At 41.1% G+C, this 18,566-nt stretch overlaps 1 protein-coding gene across 1 annotated transcript in view; it reads left to right on the top strand.

Moving 5' to 3' along the window:
• The first annotated feature begins 1,191 nt into the window (after positions 1-1,191).
• SIM2 (SIM bHLH transcription factor 2) overlaps positions 1,192-18,566 on the top strand; it is an 83,934-nt gene continuing 66,559 nt past the window's right edge. The window contains 1 exon segment of the mRNA XM_040421757.1: positions 1,192-1,734. Coding sequence (XP_040277691.1) covers positions 1,560-1,734 — 175 coding nt within the window. The 5' untranslated portion in view covers positions 1,192-1,559.

The following is an 18,566-nucleotide window of genomic DNA, read 5'->3' as shown; positions in this document are numbered from 1 at the left end:
AGTGAGGGAGACTGACTTCAGGAGACTGTCTGATCTCTGCCCAGACTTCACCTCCATGGAGGAGGAAGAGAGACTCTCCATACTGCTGGAAGAGGAGAACACAGCGGCCACAGCAGCACAATATATTACTGCCTGCCATAGACTGAGAGGAGCCTGATATACCATGGACTCCTATACCCCCACCCTGTATATGTCCCCATTCCCCAACCCTACCCAATTATTTCCCACTTGCTTTGGCAATGCTAAAATGTATTTAGTCCTGCCAATAAAGCTGATTTGATTTGATAGATAGATATGAGATAGATAGATATTAAATAAATAGATAGATAATAGATAGATAGATAGATAGATAGATAGATAATAGATAGATAGATCTATAGATAGATAGATAGATAGATAGATAATAGATAGATAGATAGATAGATAGATAGATAATAGATAGATAGATAGATCTATAGATAGATAGATAGATAGATAGATAGATAGATAGATAATAGATAGATAGATAGATGATAGATAGATAGATAGATAGATAGATAGATAGATAAATATTAAATAAATAGATAGATAGATAATAGATAGATAGACAGATAGATAGATATGGGAAGAATAGATAGATAGATAGATAGATAGATAGATAGATAGATAGATAGATAGATAGATAGGAGATAGATAGATAGATAGATAGATAGATAGATATTATAGTACATTTGGAGTTCACCCTCCTCCTCCTCCTCCTCTATACAGGGGCTGTCTGTCTGTCTGTCTGTCTGTCCTCCTCTTATACTCCGCAGTGAAGCCTGCAGTTAACCCCCTGTATGCCGGAGCTGCCTTTATCTCAGTCCTGGCCCAGCAGCAGTACACAGGAGGGGGCTGGGAGGTTAACCCCCTGTGTGCCGGGGCTGTGCTTCCCACTTGTGCGGAGCAGTTAACCCTGTGAGTGCCTGGGGCTGGCTTTGCTCTGGCTGCACACAGTAGCAGCAGGGCAGTGACAGGCTGGGCAGGTTAACCCCCTGCATGCTGGGGTGGGCAGCTGAGGACACCCTGCCTCCCTGGCTGGGTGTGGAGACGTCACGGAGCCCAGGGCCTATCCAGTGCCTGCAGCTCCTGTGCCTGGACTTGTGCTCTGCAGCCTGTGGGAGAGAAGGAGCTCCTCAGGTCTCCTCTGCTGCCACCTCCACCCTGCAGGAGGGTCCTGCTGACTACACATGGCTGCTGCCCTGGCTGGATTGCTTCCACTGCAGGACTAGGAGATGGAGCTGTCCCTGAGCTGTGGACCCCTGGACTAGGACCTGGAGGAGTCACACTGGGAAGGGGGGACACTGGTTACCACCAAACCTCCCACCAAGGAGATTTCCTTCAATATCCTGATATTTTCAACTAAAGAGCAATGACCCAGAAAGCAGTGTGGTCATCACCCCCATCATCCTCAGCCCTGAGCCCCTAGTCCAGCAATACCAGTCAGTGCTCTGATGACCCCCAGCTAATTATTATGTCAGAGTTATTACTGCCAGCAGTCATCTTATCCTGCACTGATCACCCTCATCATCCTCATCACCATGAAGGAGAAGTCTAAGAACGCAGCAAAGACCCGCAGGGAGAAGGAGAATGGGGAGTTCTATGAGCTGGCCAAACTGCTGCCCCTGCCCTCTGCCATCACCTCCCAGCTGGACAAGGCCTCCATCATCAGGCTGACCACCAGCTACCTCAAGATGAGGGCAGTCTTTCCGGACGGTAAGTCAGCCATGGATCATCCTATGTATCAAGGAATTGTCTGCTAATCCAATAAACCTGGAAGTATCCAATAATTGTAAAGGAAATATCTAGAGAAACTAAAATAAATACTGTGCAATATATATATGTAGATATTTATATATGTATACATAGTACAGTATTTCTTTTAGTCTCTCCTATATTTCCTTTACAATTACAGAATAATTCCAGGTTTATTCCAGATGATTGGATTGATATATTGTAGACAATTCCTTGATACATAGGATGTTGGTTACATAATATTTATGAGATATATATACAGACAAAATCTCCAGAAATTAGCTTGCCATAAAATCTCTCTCTTAATACTGGCTTTCTATATTGTATCACCTTCTTAACTTTTTCTTCGGGTTATATTTACTTTAGCAAATTATTTTCATATATTTTATTAGTATTTATTATTGTTGGTACCACTGCTATTACTATTTATTACTATTGCTAAATATATGTTTATTATTTAAATTATTATTATTATTAATATTATTATCCATTACTTCCTAATAATTGTTTTCGGTGCTGTCATTTTATTGCTATGAATATTACTGGTTTTCTATTAGTAGTACTGTTTTCTTAATATTATACTTTGCGTTGTAACTAATCAACTCCTTCAGATTCTTTAGTTATTTACTTATTGATCTGTCTCTATTTAATTGTGTGTGTGTGTATATATAGTAGCTTTTTAGTATCCCTTCTTGTGTACAAAAACTGATGGATCTATATATATATCTACATATATGAATTATTATAGTGTGTAAAGTACAAAATGTAATATACACAGAACTGTACGTTGTCTTGAGGCCTGTGTGTATTATGTTACTGCAGAAGAAATTGTATTTTGCCGAGTATTAGGTTAGTAACAGCAGAATCTATTAATCTATAGTAAATATGTTCAGTAATAATATATAAATACACCATGCGGACAGATAATATATAGATATAATTATACATATGTCTATATATATATATTATCTATCATCTATCTGCCTATCTATTTATTTGTTATCTCATAACTATACATCTATCTATCTATCTATCTATCTATCTATCTCATATCTATCTATTTATCTATCTGTCGATTTTCATATCTATCTATCTATCTATCTATCTATCTATCTATCTATCCCATATCTATCTATTATATCTATCTATCTATCTATCTATCTATCTCATATCTATTATCCATCTATCTATCTATCTATCTATCTATCTATCCCATATCTATCTATCTATCTATCTATCTATCTATCTATCTATCTATCTATCTATCTATCTATTATCTATCTATCTATCTATCTATCTATCTATCGTCTATCCTGTGAAGAGCTGCCCCTCAGTACTGTGATCAGTGTGATGCTGTTGTATACAGGCTGTGCTGTCTGTACAGTGGCCCCTGCTTCCACACCAGGTTATCATCGTAAAATCATTGGCCACTTACCTCCTAGAAATGGCCAGGAGTCAGGTAAGTGGGCACCTGGCAGCCCCATCCTGCTCCCTACACTGCAGACACACATAGCACTAGGACTTTCTATTACTATTTTGATATGAACATATTACTATTGTGTTTAAAATCAATTGTCTAATGTTTAGAGTAGTTATTATTATTATTAATAATAATAATAATAATAATAATAATAAACAATAATAATAATCAGCATTACAATAGTAATATTTTATTTCCCTGCACAAAAGCTACAGTGTATCCCTGTCATTGACATTTATCGAATGTTCTATATCTTACTGTACAGTATTGCTATATATTATTAGATCTATACATTACCTCTTATATCATATAAGTGCTACAACCTAGGCCATTCCTTATATATATATATATGATCCAATTCACTTCTATGGGAGTCCCTTCTCTATCAGGTGATGACCTGAGACGCTTCTGGGTTCAGACTCTGGTTCTGGTCCAGCCATGATCCTGTAGCAGTGTAGATCCAGGTGGCCCCGGTCCCATAGTCTTCTAGGTCGCAGCCATTGTTGATGACAAGGACCTTGCACGGTTCCTGTCCTCAGAGGTGACCATAGAAGGCTGCGGGATCAGGGCTGGAGCAGAAGACACCTTTACTGGAGACATTTCTGCCTCTGAAAACAGAATGCAGACTGTCACCAAAGTGTGAACATGGGATCTTCCCATTCAGGTCGATGGAACAGCCGCAGCAAATCTGTGCGTGTGAACGCGGCCTTGTGCATTGCAGAAAAAACAATGGGAATGCGCCCAGGGTTCTTAGAAGGTCTGTTCACACGAGAATCCTCTGAACCTGTGTGCGGTTATGTGTGGAAGACATTGCATATTCCAGTCAGTTCTATCACCTGTTTCCATAGACTACAATTAAAATATAAAATAAATGCATTTATACATTTATTTATTTAGCACAATATTCCACTTTCCCTTCTTTCTACATCTGGCACCAGGTGGGCAGTGTGAACTCCGCCAAAAAGACCAGAAACCAGGCACTAAACAGTTAAACCTGATGTTATATGAATCCTTGATGTATCAGTCAATGCAAAAAGGAAAGAAATGTAAAAAGAAACAAATAGCGAAAACATAATACTCCTAATATACAGCGAAGACCCCTGTAGAGCCCCGGTCACCTCTATACACCCACGAATTATTATTTTTATTTTTTATTTAATTTTTTAAATGTATTTATGCAGTAATCGCTGTAATTGCTGCCCCTGCTGTGTTGTTATGCTGTGCTAAAGCAGAATTTACCCCCTGAGGATATGGATAAAGGTGTAATACAGGGTTGTTGTTATTATTATTATTTATTTTTAATTATAATAATAATAATTATTAGTAGTAGTAGTAATAGTAGTAATAATAATAATAAGGTGATATATATGAGGATGGTTCATGATACTTAATAATAAAAAATATATGATGATAAATAATTATAATAATAAAGATGTTATGTTATGATGATGATAAGGATTCTTGGAATAAAGGTGTCACATATGATGATGAATATTAATAATAATAATGTATGATAATGATTATTTCAAATAAAGGTATAACATATGATGGTCGGTAGTAATAATACAGGTGTCAGATCTGATGATGATGATGATGAGTCATTAGAATAGTAATAGCGTGCTGTGTAATAATAAAGGTGTAAAATATGATTATTGTTATTATAGATAAAGGTCTAATATATGATGACTTTTATGTAGCTGATGATAGTATTATGACCATTAGTAGGATACTGGTATCAGTGTCCAGACAGCACTTTATTCTCCTGCTACTAATCATCATCATCATCATCATATGGAGGTGGTCAGTGATCTGCAGTAGAAGATGAGGAGAAATACTAAATCTATCAGATGATCATTAGATTTAGAGGAGAGTCCTACAAGTAACATCCCCTATTATATGTCAGTGTCCTCCTCACTTCTGATCTCTCTTCTGCTCCTTGTATTCCCAACATGGAGACAAACCCCAAATCCCAGCTCCAGATCCCATTGTCCTGGAGTCATTACTTAATCTGTAGGATCTAATTAATAACTGAGATTGAGAGCAATTAGAGCAATCTCCTGCCACTTCCCCGCCTGATAAGCCGCTGCCTGGCATTGTGTCCCAGCTCCTTATTTTCTCATTCTGGCCATGTACATGTAGATATGTCCCCCTCCCCGCACATCAGAGGCAGAACCGCAAGTCCCTGCCGCACAGGTCTCTGAATGCCGCCTGCGTCTTGTAAAGTAAAAAGACCAAAAGCAAAAAAAAACTGTTATTACAAATTAATAAATCCTAATAATAATGATCATCATAAAGAAACAATAATATGTCACCACTAAAAACACCATAATAATGAAACATTGATAGGTCATCATTACAAATAATAATAATAGTAAAAATAATAATAATGAAACATGGATGTCACCATTAAAACAATACATAAAAAATAATAATAAGACATTGATATGTCACCATTAAAAACAACATAATAATAATAATAATGCTGATCATAATAAATCAGTAATGTCACAATAATACTACTACTAATACTAATAATAATAATAACCTTCCCCATGATGATAATGAAGCATTAACATGGCACCATTAAAAACAACAACAATAATAATAAATATAAAATGGTATCAGTAATAAAATAGTAAAATAAAATAGAAACATCTAGATATTAGTAAATAAATAATAATAATAATAGCAATCTCAATAAATTATTTCCAGAGGATTTTAGCTAATATTATAATATTATATATAAGCGGCCTCCATACACAGCAGATTTGGTTCAGTACCAGGCAGGAATATTGGTTGTCGGGTCAGATATGGGGGGGGGGGGGACTGCATAGAAATAATTATATACAGTATATAGGTGCTGCAAGTATCTTCCTAGTCATTAACCAGATCACTGCCGGGCTTGGTGCAGTGTAAGGTCCTGCTATTTCACCTGCAATATGTGACTTGTTGTTGTAGAACTACAAGTCCCACCATTGCCTGCTAGATCATAGCTGCACAAAAACTATATAGACGAACCACGTTCCTAATATCATCATCATTAAAGTTCGGCTCTTCCTCCTGTGCCGCATCTACAGACTGGATGGGCAGGACCTTGTTCCCCAAGAGCTTGCACTCCATAAATAATGAAGAAATAGCACGGCAGGATATGAGGATAATGTGTCTGTAGAAATACATTACATTGTGTTATACAGAAATATAATATCTGGATAGTGGGGACAGAATTTTCCATGAGCAAGCAGAGAAGGGATCATTCACACTTGCCTATGAAAATACGGCTCAAATACGGATGGATGGCTGGGAGGCTTGTATTTATTGTTTTTATTGTTTTTTTTTCTCTACAATTTGTTGTGTTTTTGTTTTTGAATTGTGTCCTAAATGTTTCTCTTTTCAACTGCACTTGTTCTACTTTTTACTTTTTTTTTAAAGGACTTTTTTTTTTTACTCTGGGGGTCATTTATCATTTTAAGTTTTTTTTTTGTTATGTCAGTTTTAAGTCTGGCTTTGCTTTGTGTGCCTGTACCAAATGTATGACCTGGTGCACCTTAATAATATATGTGGTCTCAAACTAGATCAGGGGGCTGCAACTTTTTTGGGACACAAAACTGACCTATCTGATCTGATAAATGATGCCTCTGTACACACTTCTATTGGAAAATGTCAAATTCATTGGAAAAGTAGTGCAGCACGCTGCGCTAGACGGACGCCGCTGCGCTAGACGGACGCCGCGCGCCATTATTTACGTTTTTCTGCTCCTATGACAGCAGAAAAACTGAAATTTTCAGGGACCAATGTTAGCAAAATACGGATGATTAAAAAATGGAACAAATACGCCCATGAACTATGCGAGCATGTAACGTGGGTTTTTAAATTTAACCCCTTAACTTCTGTGGACTCAAATCAGAACCAATACTGATCCATTGGACCATGCTGTGTATTGAAAACAGACTTTATGCACAAAAAAGGTATAAAAAAAATGCCACTTTTTCAACTAAAAAAATCAGCTGTAACTGATTATTATTTCATGTCTAATAAAATCCCCTTATGGACGCAAGAATCGTAGACTGACGCAAGACGGCGTGTCCATGCGGGGTCTACCTGAGGATCCTCCGGTGGGCACAAGCTCTGACCATAATGGACCCCTAAGGGCCCTTAAGGTCCTATATATATGAAGGGTGGGCCCTCAGAATCATTCCCTCTGGTGGGCCCCAGGGACTTCAGCCGCCTTTAGATATGCTGTGCCTGTGCCTGTCTCTCTGACCAGTATACTCCCTGCTGGGAGATTGTGGCTGACCAGTTACTCTATGTCAGGGATCAGCAACCTCTGACACTCCAGCTGCTGTGAAACTACAACCCCCAGCATGCAAACAAGCTCGGCTGTTCTTTTAACTCCTATTAAAGTGAATGGAGCCTTCTGAGAGTTGTAGTACTTTTACTCCATTCAGGGTTTGGCTAGACGGCGATCTTGGTCCTGTGACAGGTGTCGTGCCCAAGTATGGCAGTGTAGCAGGGCAGCCATAGAAATGAATGGGGTCACGTTTGCCGTGACCTTGACCCCAGAATGGCATAAAAAACCCAACCCTGCTGGATATATTGCAGTTGTTCGGTCGCCATTGCAGCAAATGTGCAAATCGTGCTGCAGCCCCGTTCATTTCTATGGCTGCCCTGCTACACTGCCATACCTGGGTGCAGCACGTCACGTCAGCAAGATCACCGTAGCCAAAACCCTGACTTTAACGAGCCATGACTGAACCTGCGACGTGTAGCCGAACCCTAATAATCGTACAGGCGGTGGATTTGTTGCAAAAATGTATGTCGGTAGCCTTCATTTGAATGGGGTTGTATCTGCAGCAAGATTTCTGCAATAAATTGTATGTGAATTTAAAGGGCTTTTCTGAGACTTAGTATCTGATCGGCGGGGGTCTCCGACACTCGGGACCCCCACTGATCAGCAGTTTGAGAAGTCACGGCGCTCGCAGTAGCGCCGCAGACTTCTCTGCGCTTTCCATAGACCGGTGATGTCACGTTCATCGGTTACAAGGGGCTGAGCTGCGATACCAATCACGGCCACTATACCACGTACGGCGCTGTGCTTGGTGAGCAAGGCTGCAGTGCTCACATGAGCGCCAGTGCCTTCCCAAACAGCTGATCGCGGAGGTCCCGGGGGTCAAACTCCCACTGATCAGATACTGATGACCTATCCAGAGGTTACATCATCAGTATTTAAGTCTCGGAAAACTCATTTAACTTTAGGCTATGTTCACATCTGGTTTTACTACACATTAGAGGTATACCTTGTCACTGGCGGGCGCCCCTGCACCCAGTGTGTGCTGAAGGAGTATCTTTTGGCATACACTGGGCTTGTATGGGTTGGCACATCTGTTTTATCACTGCACAGGAAAGCTTAGTTCAGGCATGGACAACCTGCGGCTCTCCAGCTGGTGTAAAACTACAACTCCCACCATGCCCTGCCGTAGGCTGATAGCTGTAGGCAGTCTGGGCTTGCTGGGAATTGTAGTTTTGCAACAGGTGGAGAGCCTCAGGTTGTCCATCCCTGGTTTCCTATGCAGAGGAAATACCCGACACATATCTCTGACTCCCAACCAGATGTTCAAGGGAAACTAAAGTTTTGTAAAACAAAGGAGAAGGAGTGCTGCTCTGAGTGCTGTGCTTCTGAAGTCTGTATCTTCTCTACTCAGTTTTGCTCTGAAAGCCGAGTGTGTGGAGCATGAAGCCCATGTGCTTTGTATGGATCTCTACACCACAAGCCTGGACAGCCAAGCAAAGCTGAGGAAAGGCGAAAAGGAACAGCGCTCTGAGCAGCACTTGTTTTACTAACCTTTTAGTCACTCTTTGACAGAGACTTGTTATGTTGATCAGTTGACTTGATGGGGCACTGTAGCGATCTGGAGAATTAATGAGGCTCCTTAGTGATGATCTGAGAATTGGTGGGGCACTCTAGTGATGATCTGAGAAGTGGTGGGGCACTCTAGTGATGATCTGAGAAGTGGTGGGGCACTCTAGTGATGATCTGAGAAGTGGTGGGGCACTCTAGTGATGATCTGAGAAGTGGTGGGGCACTCTAGTGATGATCTGGAGAACTGATGGGGCACTCTAGTGATGATCTGAGAAGTGGTGGGGCACTCTGGTGATGATCTGAGAAGTGGTGGGGCACTCTGGTGATGATCTGGAGAACTGATGGGGCACTCTAGTGATGATCTGAGAAGTGGTGGGGCACACTAGTGATGATCTGGAGAACTGATGGGGCACACTAGTGATGATCTGGAGAACTGGTGGGGCACTCTGGTGATCTGAGAAGTGGTGGGGCACTCTGGTGATGATCTGAGAAGTGGTGGGGCACTCTAGTGATGATCTGGAGAACTGATGGAGCACTCTAGTGATGATCTGAGAATTGGTGGGGCACTCTAATGATGATGGAAAAAATTAATGGGCCACTGAAATGATCGGGAGAATTAATGAGGAACTCTAATGATGATCTGGATAACTGACAGAGCACTCTAGTGATGATCTGAGAATTGATGGAACACTCTAATGCTCTAAGGGTTACGTAGTGGCTTAACACACTGCTGTGTGTGATCGGGTGACTATGCTACTTTGTAGACAGCTTGCAGGTAAACCCTGCAGCACTCAGATGAGTAGCCCCTTCAAGTAGCTGATCGTTGGGTTGCCGGAAATCAGACTACCACCAATCTGATATAGCTGGCCTAACCTGTAGATAGACAATCAATATTGGGAAGCCAGAATGCCCCGTTATAGCACTCTTTGCCCTGGCATGTTAACTTGTTTGACATTCTCTGTGCGCTAATCTTGACCTGGTGATTTATGGCACTCTCTGCTGTCTACACCCATAACCTGATGGCACGCTTAGCACTCCTATGATGTCCTGTGGGCACCATTTAGGCTCCATTCACACGTCCGTAACGTATTTTGCGGATACGCAAAACACGGACACTGGCAATGTGCGTTCCGCATTTTGTGGACCGCACATTGCCGGCTCTAATAGAATATGCCTATTTTTCTCCGCAATTGCGGACAAGAATAGGACATGTTCTATTTTTTTCGGGAACGGAATTGCGGGTCAGCCCCATAGAAATGAATGGGTCCGCAATTCTGTTCCGCAAAATGCGGAACTAAATTGTGGACGTGTGAATGGGGTCTTATTCTGTAAACCCTGGTTTACACAGCATTATTTTTTTGAGTGTATGGCAAAAACTCACAGTTTTTTTGCAGATTGAATGCGAATTTATTCATTTCAATGATCCGCAAAAATGCGGACAACACACCGAGTGCTGTCCGCATCCGTATGTCAGTTCCGCGGTCCCGCAAAAAAGAAAGAACATGTCCTATTCTTGTCCGTTTTACAGACATGGACAGGCATTGTTACAATGGATCCGCCAATAAAATCAGATGCAACTTGGACGTCCCACGGACCTCATCCGTATTTTTTGCAGTTCCACAATTTTTTTTTATCATATCCTATTCTTGTCCGTTTTGCGGACAAGGAAAGGCATTGTTACAATGGATCTGCAAAAAACACAGACCTCACACTGATTTCATCCATTTTTTTTGCGGATTCGTGTTTTGCGAACCGCAAAATAGATACGGTCGTGTGCATGGGCCCTTATGCTGTGGATTTCCACCATGGATTGCAGCTTTTGAAATGAAAAGGGGAAATCTATAATAAAAATCTATGAAAATATGCAATGGAAATTCCACTTCGTAAACGTGGCAAAATCCACAGCAGAGTTTCTGCTGCAGAACTTCCTCCCCATGTGGCCATACCCTTAGCGCTCAGGCACACAAACGTATTTTTTTTCCGTGTACTGTTCGTTTTTTTTTGTGGCCCCGTTAGAGTGAATGGTTCTGCATATGTGGCCGCAAAAAAAAACATGTTCTATTAGGGAATACGGAATGCACACCAGTCTCCGTGGTTTGTGGATCCACAATTTGTGGACCGCAAAACAACAACGGTCGTGGACCTGTCACCACTCCTGACATGCCTGTCTTCTTTATTCCCCATGGAAAAGCTATCGGAGCTTCTTTTCCTGTAACTCTAGGTAGGTGTCCCTGCAGAGTCTGATTAATGTGAAACCCCCCAACTGGTAACACCCAGCTGCAGATTCAATAAACTTCTAGTAGCAATAACTGAGGAACAGAACAACATTGAGATACATGAAAAAGATGCAGAATTGTTATTGCATAGGGTAAATATCTAGTAAAAGAGACAGGTCCGGAGAGGTGACAGGTTCTCTTTAAAAGCTGTGTGTGAAGGCGCTCTAATGGAAGCATGGAGACTTGATGATGGGCTCAGTGTACTGGTGCTCTGGTGAATTTATACGACACTCTCTTCTCTCTGATGGTGATTTGGTGAATTAATGTGGCACTCTCTGAAATCTAATAGAGCTCTGATAATTTAATGTGACCGACTCTGATGGGGATCTGTTAACATAATGTGGATATCTCTGCACTCTAACGGTGACATAATATGGCACTCTCTGCACTCTGATGGTGATATGGTGACATAATGTGGCACTTTCTGCACTCTAATGGTGATCTAGTGAATTATTATGGCACTCTTTGCACTCTAATGATGATCTAGTAACTTAATATGACACTCTGCACTCTAATGGTGATCTAGTGACTTAATATGACACTCTCTGCACTCTAATGGTGATCTAGTGACTTAATATGACACTTTCTGCACTCTAATGGTTATCTAGTGAATTTATATGGCACTCGCTGTACTCTAATTGTGACCTGGTGAATTAATATGGCATTTACTGCAATCTACTTGTGATCTAGACTCTCTGGACTGTAATGGTGATCTAGTGACTTAATATGACACTCTCTGCACTCTAATGGTGATTTTATTGACTTAACATGGCACTCTCAGCACTCTACTGGTGATCTAGTGAATTAATATGGCACTATATGCACTCTAATGGTGATCTAGTGACTTAATATGGCATTTACTGCACTCTACTTGTGATCTAGTGACTTAATATGATACTCTCTGCACTCTAATGGGGATCTAGTGACTTAATATGATACTCTCTGCACTCTAATGGTGATCTAGTGACTTAATATGGCACTCTCTGCACTCTAATGGTGATCTAGTGACTTAATATGCCATTTACTGCAATCTACTTGTGATCTAGACTCTCTGGACTGTAATGGTGATCTAGTGACTTAATATGACACTCTCTGCACTCTAATGGTGATTTTATTGACTTAACATGGCACTCTCAGCACTCTACTGGTGATCTAGTGAATTAATATGGCACTATATGCACTCTAATGGCGATCTAGTGACTTAATATGGCATTTACTGCACTCTACTTGTGATCTAGTGACTTAATATGATACTCTCTGCACTCTAATGGGGATCTAGTGACTTAATATGATACTCTCTGCACTCTAATGGTGATCTAGTGACTTAATATGGCACTCTCTGCACTCTACTGGTGATCTAGTGACTTAATATGATACTCTCTGCACTCTAATGGTGATCTAGTGACTTAATATGGCACTCTCTGCACTCTACTGGTGATCTAGTGACTTAATATGATACTCTCTGCACTCTAATGGTGATCTAGTGACTTAATATGGCACTCTCTGCACTCTACTGGTGATCTAGTGACTTAATATGATACTCTCTGGACTCTAATGGTGATCTAGTGACTTAATATGGCACTCTCTGCACTCTACTGGTGATCTAGTGACTTAATCTGATACCCTCTGCACTCTAATGTTGATCTAGTGACTTAATATGGCACTCTCTGCGCTCTACTGGTGATCTAGTGACTTAATATGGCACTCTCTGCACTCTAGTGACTTGATGAGTGCACTGCCTGCTCACTCTAATGCTGTATAGTGTCTTGTGCAACACTTTTGGGAGGGGGGGGGGTGCATGGGGGGGGTTATTTACTAAATTAACGCATCTGAATTCTGTTTCAATTTCCTCCAATTGCACCTAATATATTATACGCCAGTGTATGCCAAAATTGTGCCATAGTAAGTTAGTCAGTAGGGTGATAAAATTAGACAAAAGTATCTAGCGAGATGAACAAAATTTATCATTCAGCGCGGGTCATTGGGATAAACCAGGGGCAGCTTCTAATGCCTGGTCTGCATATGGTCTACAGCAGGGATCTCAAACTGCGGCCCTCCAGCTGTTGCAAAACTACAACTCCCACAATGCCCGGACAGCCTACAGGTATCAGCCTACAGCAGGGCATTGTGGGAGTTGTAGTTTTGCAACAGCTGGAGGGCCGCAGTTTGAGATGCCTGGTCTACAGGCAGCAGCGCCCTGCTCCATGCTCACAGACACCTGCAGACACTGAGAACATGGATGAATCCGAATGGCATCACTGCTATACTTAAATTACAAGCTCTCTGCGCACATTGGTGTCGGGCCCATCTACCAGTGACAAAGTGACTTCCAACAGACTTTTTTCAATTTTGATAGAAAATTTATGCATAGAGGTAGAGCTTCTATTTTTCATATAGTAAGTACAGAAGTGACACAATTTAGATTTATCCACATTTCCGGTGTCTGCACATGGAGCTGTGTGCTGCTCCACCAAGCGTTTCTTTGCTCTTGCACTGCTGCTGCGGGAGCGCGCCCCTGGACTTTACTTCATATGGTTTGGAGGTGCCGGTGTAAACATTAGACAGGATTAGTAAATCTGCCCCAATGTGCGTTCTGCTGACTCGATGCATTCTCTTTGTTAATAATACAGCGACTTGATGGCGACCACTACTGGATCTCTAACAGTAACACTGTGCACGGTATCACTTAGGGAGGGTTGACACGACGTTTTATGCCTCCGTTTCACGTATACGCTACAGAAAAAAAAGGTTACAAAAATGCAGCACACCAGGTTCTTGTATCCTGCACAGTCCGGTAAAAAAAAAGTTTTTTTTTTTTTTGTTTAGTTTTCTTTTTACAATGGAACTCTGTGCCACTGTATAGCATTAGAATGAGGCATCCGTTTAACGTATACGTTTTTTTGTATACATTAAAAGGATGGAAATAACGTGATGTCAACCCAGCCTTACCTGGTGACTGTGTGCTCCACAACCCATTCCAGTGGATGGACGATATGTAACACTTCTACCATGGAACGTATTCAGACTGGATATAATGTTACGCCTCATGTTGTTGGCTGGTGCCCGTGCTGTGGACCGCAAATTGCACAGGCACCGACCATGTGTCTGCCTTATGCAGAGACATTCACTTGCATGGGGTCTGCGATCTGCATCCGATGGTCCGCACCGCAAAAAAGGAGTGCATGCATGCTGTTTGTGGGCCACAACAACGACCGTGTGCACGAGGCCTTAGTGAAACAAAGGTCAGAGACACCCCCCCCCTTTCACATGTCGGTGCAGAAGTCTACCATGTGGCCCTTGGATGCAGCTCATCGACGTGGGTGCAGCCACAGATCCTCCTGCAGGTATTGTGATGGATAGGCTACAAGTTCGCTGCAGATTTCGTCTTTGTGTTGCAAAGGGTGAAATCCGTGGCAGGAATCCACGACATGAGTTTGAAGTGCTGCAGGTTTAAAACCCAAACCGCATGTCGAGTTATGCGCAGATCTGGTTTCAGAGAAGTTCGGCAGCGTGTACGCGAGATTTTTCTTCATTGTAAAGGGTACGTTCGCATGTTAAAAAACCACTGCAGCAGTTTCCGACACCGTCGCTCGGCTCGGATGCCGCAGACCTGCTTAAAGCTCCTAAAGGAATGAAGCGTAAACCGCAAACGGACGCCTTCCACGGCCAGGAGAGAGATGTCACTTCTTGACGCGGTCGCGGCTTTAAACCCATGAACTGCTGTGCTGCCTCCCGTTGAAAGCAAGCGGAGGCAGAGACTATGGGGCCGCCACTACCTGAGTTTCGCAGCATGTCCGTGCCGGCAAGTTCGGGCCCTTGATGCTGCGGATTGCCTGCACGTCGTTCCCCTGTCTTTACATTTCTCACATTCTTTTTGTGTTTCAGGGGACATTTTTAGCTCCTATGAATAAAGCCGTCACCTTGAGTCCGCACGCTGAAGCCTTTCTCCGTTGCAGACTTTTTGCAAATCTGTGATAAATATTAAATGTATCTTCAGTTGTTTCCTTTCAACTGGTCTAATCCATGTTTTGCCTTCTGCCGTGCTTTCCACTTGGAAACCACAGGACGGCGCCATGCGCAGGGCCGTATTTCTGCTCCGCATCTGATCTGTGTTTTTTGAAGATTGGATGCAGAGCCATTCATTTCTATGGGGCTGCAAAAAATGCAGACGGCGCACAGACGTCATCCCTGCGCCGTCCGCATCCGTGCTTCACGGATCATTAGGAAGAAACGGTTTGGAAATAATTTTTCAGCCTTGCAGAGTCAGTGAAACACGGATGGCACACGAAAAGCGAAAAAACGGACACACGGACCAAACATGGATCCTTCACGGATGCATCACTGACCACCACCTGCTCACAGATCTGAGCACGGACACGGACGTGTGAATGACACTTTAGACTGGGTTTGCAGGTTACTGAATAGCTGTGGATTTGCCGTCACGGATTCTGCACAGCGAATCGGCAGCATTGTACAGTATCAGCGGCGTGGGGGAGATTTTAAGAAATCCACACATTACGTAGAAAAAAAACGCAGAGGGAAGTGACCTGCAGTGCGGATTTGAAATCCAAAGCATGTAAATGTATTTAAAAAAAAAACCATGTAAATTTATGTTGCAGATCTTCCCTGCAGATTTCGCACTATGTAGTAGAGGGGGTCAAGTCCACTGGCTTTTCCGTGGTTTTCGTTGCGGATATGATATTTCCACTGTATTTTCAGTCACGTGTGAACCTAACCTAACAATTGAGCAGTTTTTCCTGCAGCGTGGATTTCAAGTTTCACAAGTGTAAAAAATTTGCTCCATGTGAACTATACCACCGATCACCATTTAAGAGCACATGCAGACGAACGTATTTTCTTTCCTTGTCCATTCCGGGTTTTTATTTTTTTGCATCCTGTGTGCGGAAACATTCACTTCAATAAATCCGCCAAAAAAACGGAAACGCGTGCATTCTGTTTCCGTATGACCGCATGGCCGTTTTGCGGACAAGGATAGGCATTGTTACAAAGATCCCCCCCCCCAAAAAAAACGATGCAATACGGATGTCACACGGACGTCATCCGTATCTTTTGCGGACTGCAAAATACATATGATTCCTAAGTCAATGGGATGCTTATGTTAAGTGGTTTTTGATGTGGATTTTGGTGCAGAAATTATAGTAATAATAATAATTAAAATTTCTATGGCGCCAACATTCCGCAGCGCTTTACAATCAGGGGCTCAAGTAAAAACAGAGTCCTAATGAAGGACCCAGAATAGAGGTGGTCTGAAACGCGTAACAATACTTCATTTCCTGTAACAGAAAGTTTTTAAACCGCTGAAATAAAGTTCCTCTGCTTCTGATTAGAGCTGGACTTCCAAGTGTGTTTCATAAATAACATAGTAACAAACTATATAGACATATAAACGGCGTAAACCTATTCTGACACGGACGTGCGCGTATTTCTGTGCAGATTCCGTCCTATGCATTGCAATTCTCGACAAATCTGCAAAAGAATTGATATGCTGCAGATTAGAAAATCACTTTCTAATGGAATTTTTTCCCTGTATATTCTTTTCCAAACTTCGTACGTTTTTTGTTTTTTTTTAAAACTCCATCCACATGTATTGTACTGCAATTGCACCGAAAATCCGCAGCTATTTTGCAGCGTGTGAATTAACCTTATTATAATACTAACATCTAGCAGGAAAAAAATGACGCCAGAATGGTGAGTATTGGGCAACATAGGTTTTAATAAAAAATGACCAAGACGGGAATACTAATAATGACACCTAAAATTGTGATAAGATGACGCGGACGGATTGAGATAAGCATTATAAAGGTACATACAATTCAATTCAATTTTTTTTTTTTTTTACTTAGCGGGCAACCACTTTCAATTAAAAGAAAACGTATTGAGGTCTATCATGGCCATGATGATCCATTTCATTAGGATTTGGGCTGACCTAATGATACGCTTAGCTCATGGGGTGTTCAGATCAAATTTTTTATTTTTTTTGAAATGCAATAAATAGTTAAAAGAATGAACACCGAGATCATCAATTTTTGATGTGGATGTAATATAATATATATTATATAGAAAATATAATAAAGAATATTATAATGTAATAATAACCTAAAGAACCATCGTGAATGATAGTACAGTAACAATATTCCGTTTATTGCTGTAATTAGCATTGTTATATGATTTATAGTCGGATTCCGCTGTGATTTACATTATCTTATATTAACGAGTTCTCTGTAAAAATATTTCTTAAAGACGTGTCTCCCTCATCACATAACATGACGTTGCATTATTGATCGCTAAGCATAGCGTTACACACATTATAGTTGCGTATGTCATTTTGAGAGTGTGTATAATTATATACAGTTACCCTCATGAGAGGACTACTCCCCCCTCCATCCTCCACCCCCCCCCAAAAAAAAAAATCTTTGTACATTGCTGGAAAGAGAACATTCGCCTAGAATCTCTTAGGAAAAGTAATTAATCTCTTACTCCTATTAACCTCTTTGGTAGAGATTAGTCGTCTGAACTTTATACGAGCGGCTGGAAGAATGTCTTCACTGTACGGAGATTACTGGAAAGATCCCTTTCTACACAGAGTAGACTGACAAATAATCTCTGTTAAACCTGTCCTATAGGGACCGAAGATTTAACTAAGATTGATGACCTTAGTCGTAGGCAATTTCTTTTTATTTTTATTACATTTTATCTAAGACTAAAATAAAATAAAAAAAGAAAATGAAAAAAATAAATAAATAAATTGACATCACCCGAAATCGAATAAAAAATACTATTATATATTTATGTCAGGCTGTTGACGAAGCTTTTGAACAGTCATCCTACACATGGGCACATTCTGGAGATCTAAACTGGATTATTAGAAGAGATGGTCACAAGTAAAAAATAAATAATAAAAAAATATGTAAAAAAAAAATAATTCAATATAACTCGATGCCCTATTAGCTATTAGGGTTCCCGGCGTCGTAGACTATGTAGCTATTGAAAATCTATCAGTAGAGTAATGTACCCAAGAATCATCATTCAAGACCCGTAAGAACGTCACAATTGCAATAAATGAGCTATTAAAAATGTACAGGTCTTTTCCGAAACCAGTGCTCTGGTAACATAGAGGATAAGATTATGAGGCGCCATAATAATAAACCTCAGAATTAGA

This window comes from Bufo bufo, chromosome 3 (assembly GCF_905171765.1).
Source record: "Bufo bufo chromosome 3, aBufBuf1.1, whole genome shotgun sequence".
Classification (NCBI taxonomy): Eukaryota; Metazoa; Chordata; class Amphibia; order Anura; family Bufonidae; genus Bufo; species Bufo bufo.
Note: the sequence above shows the minus strand (reverse complement) of the source record. Positions and strands in the feature narration are given on the sequence as shown.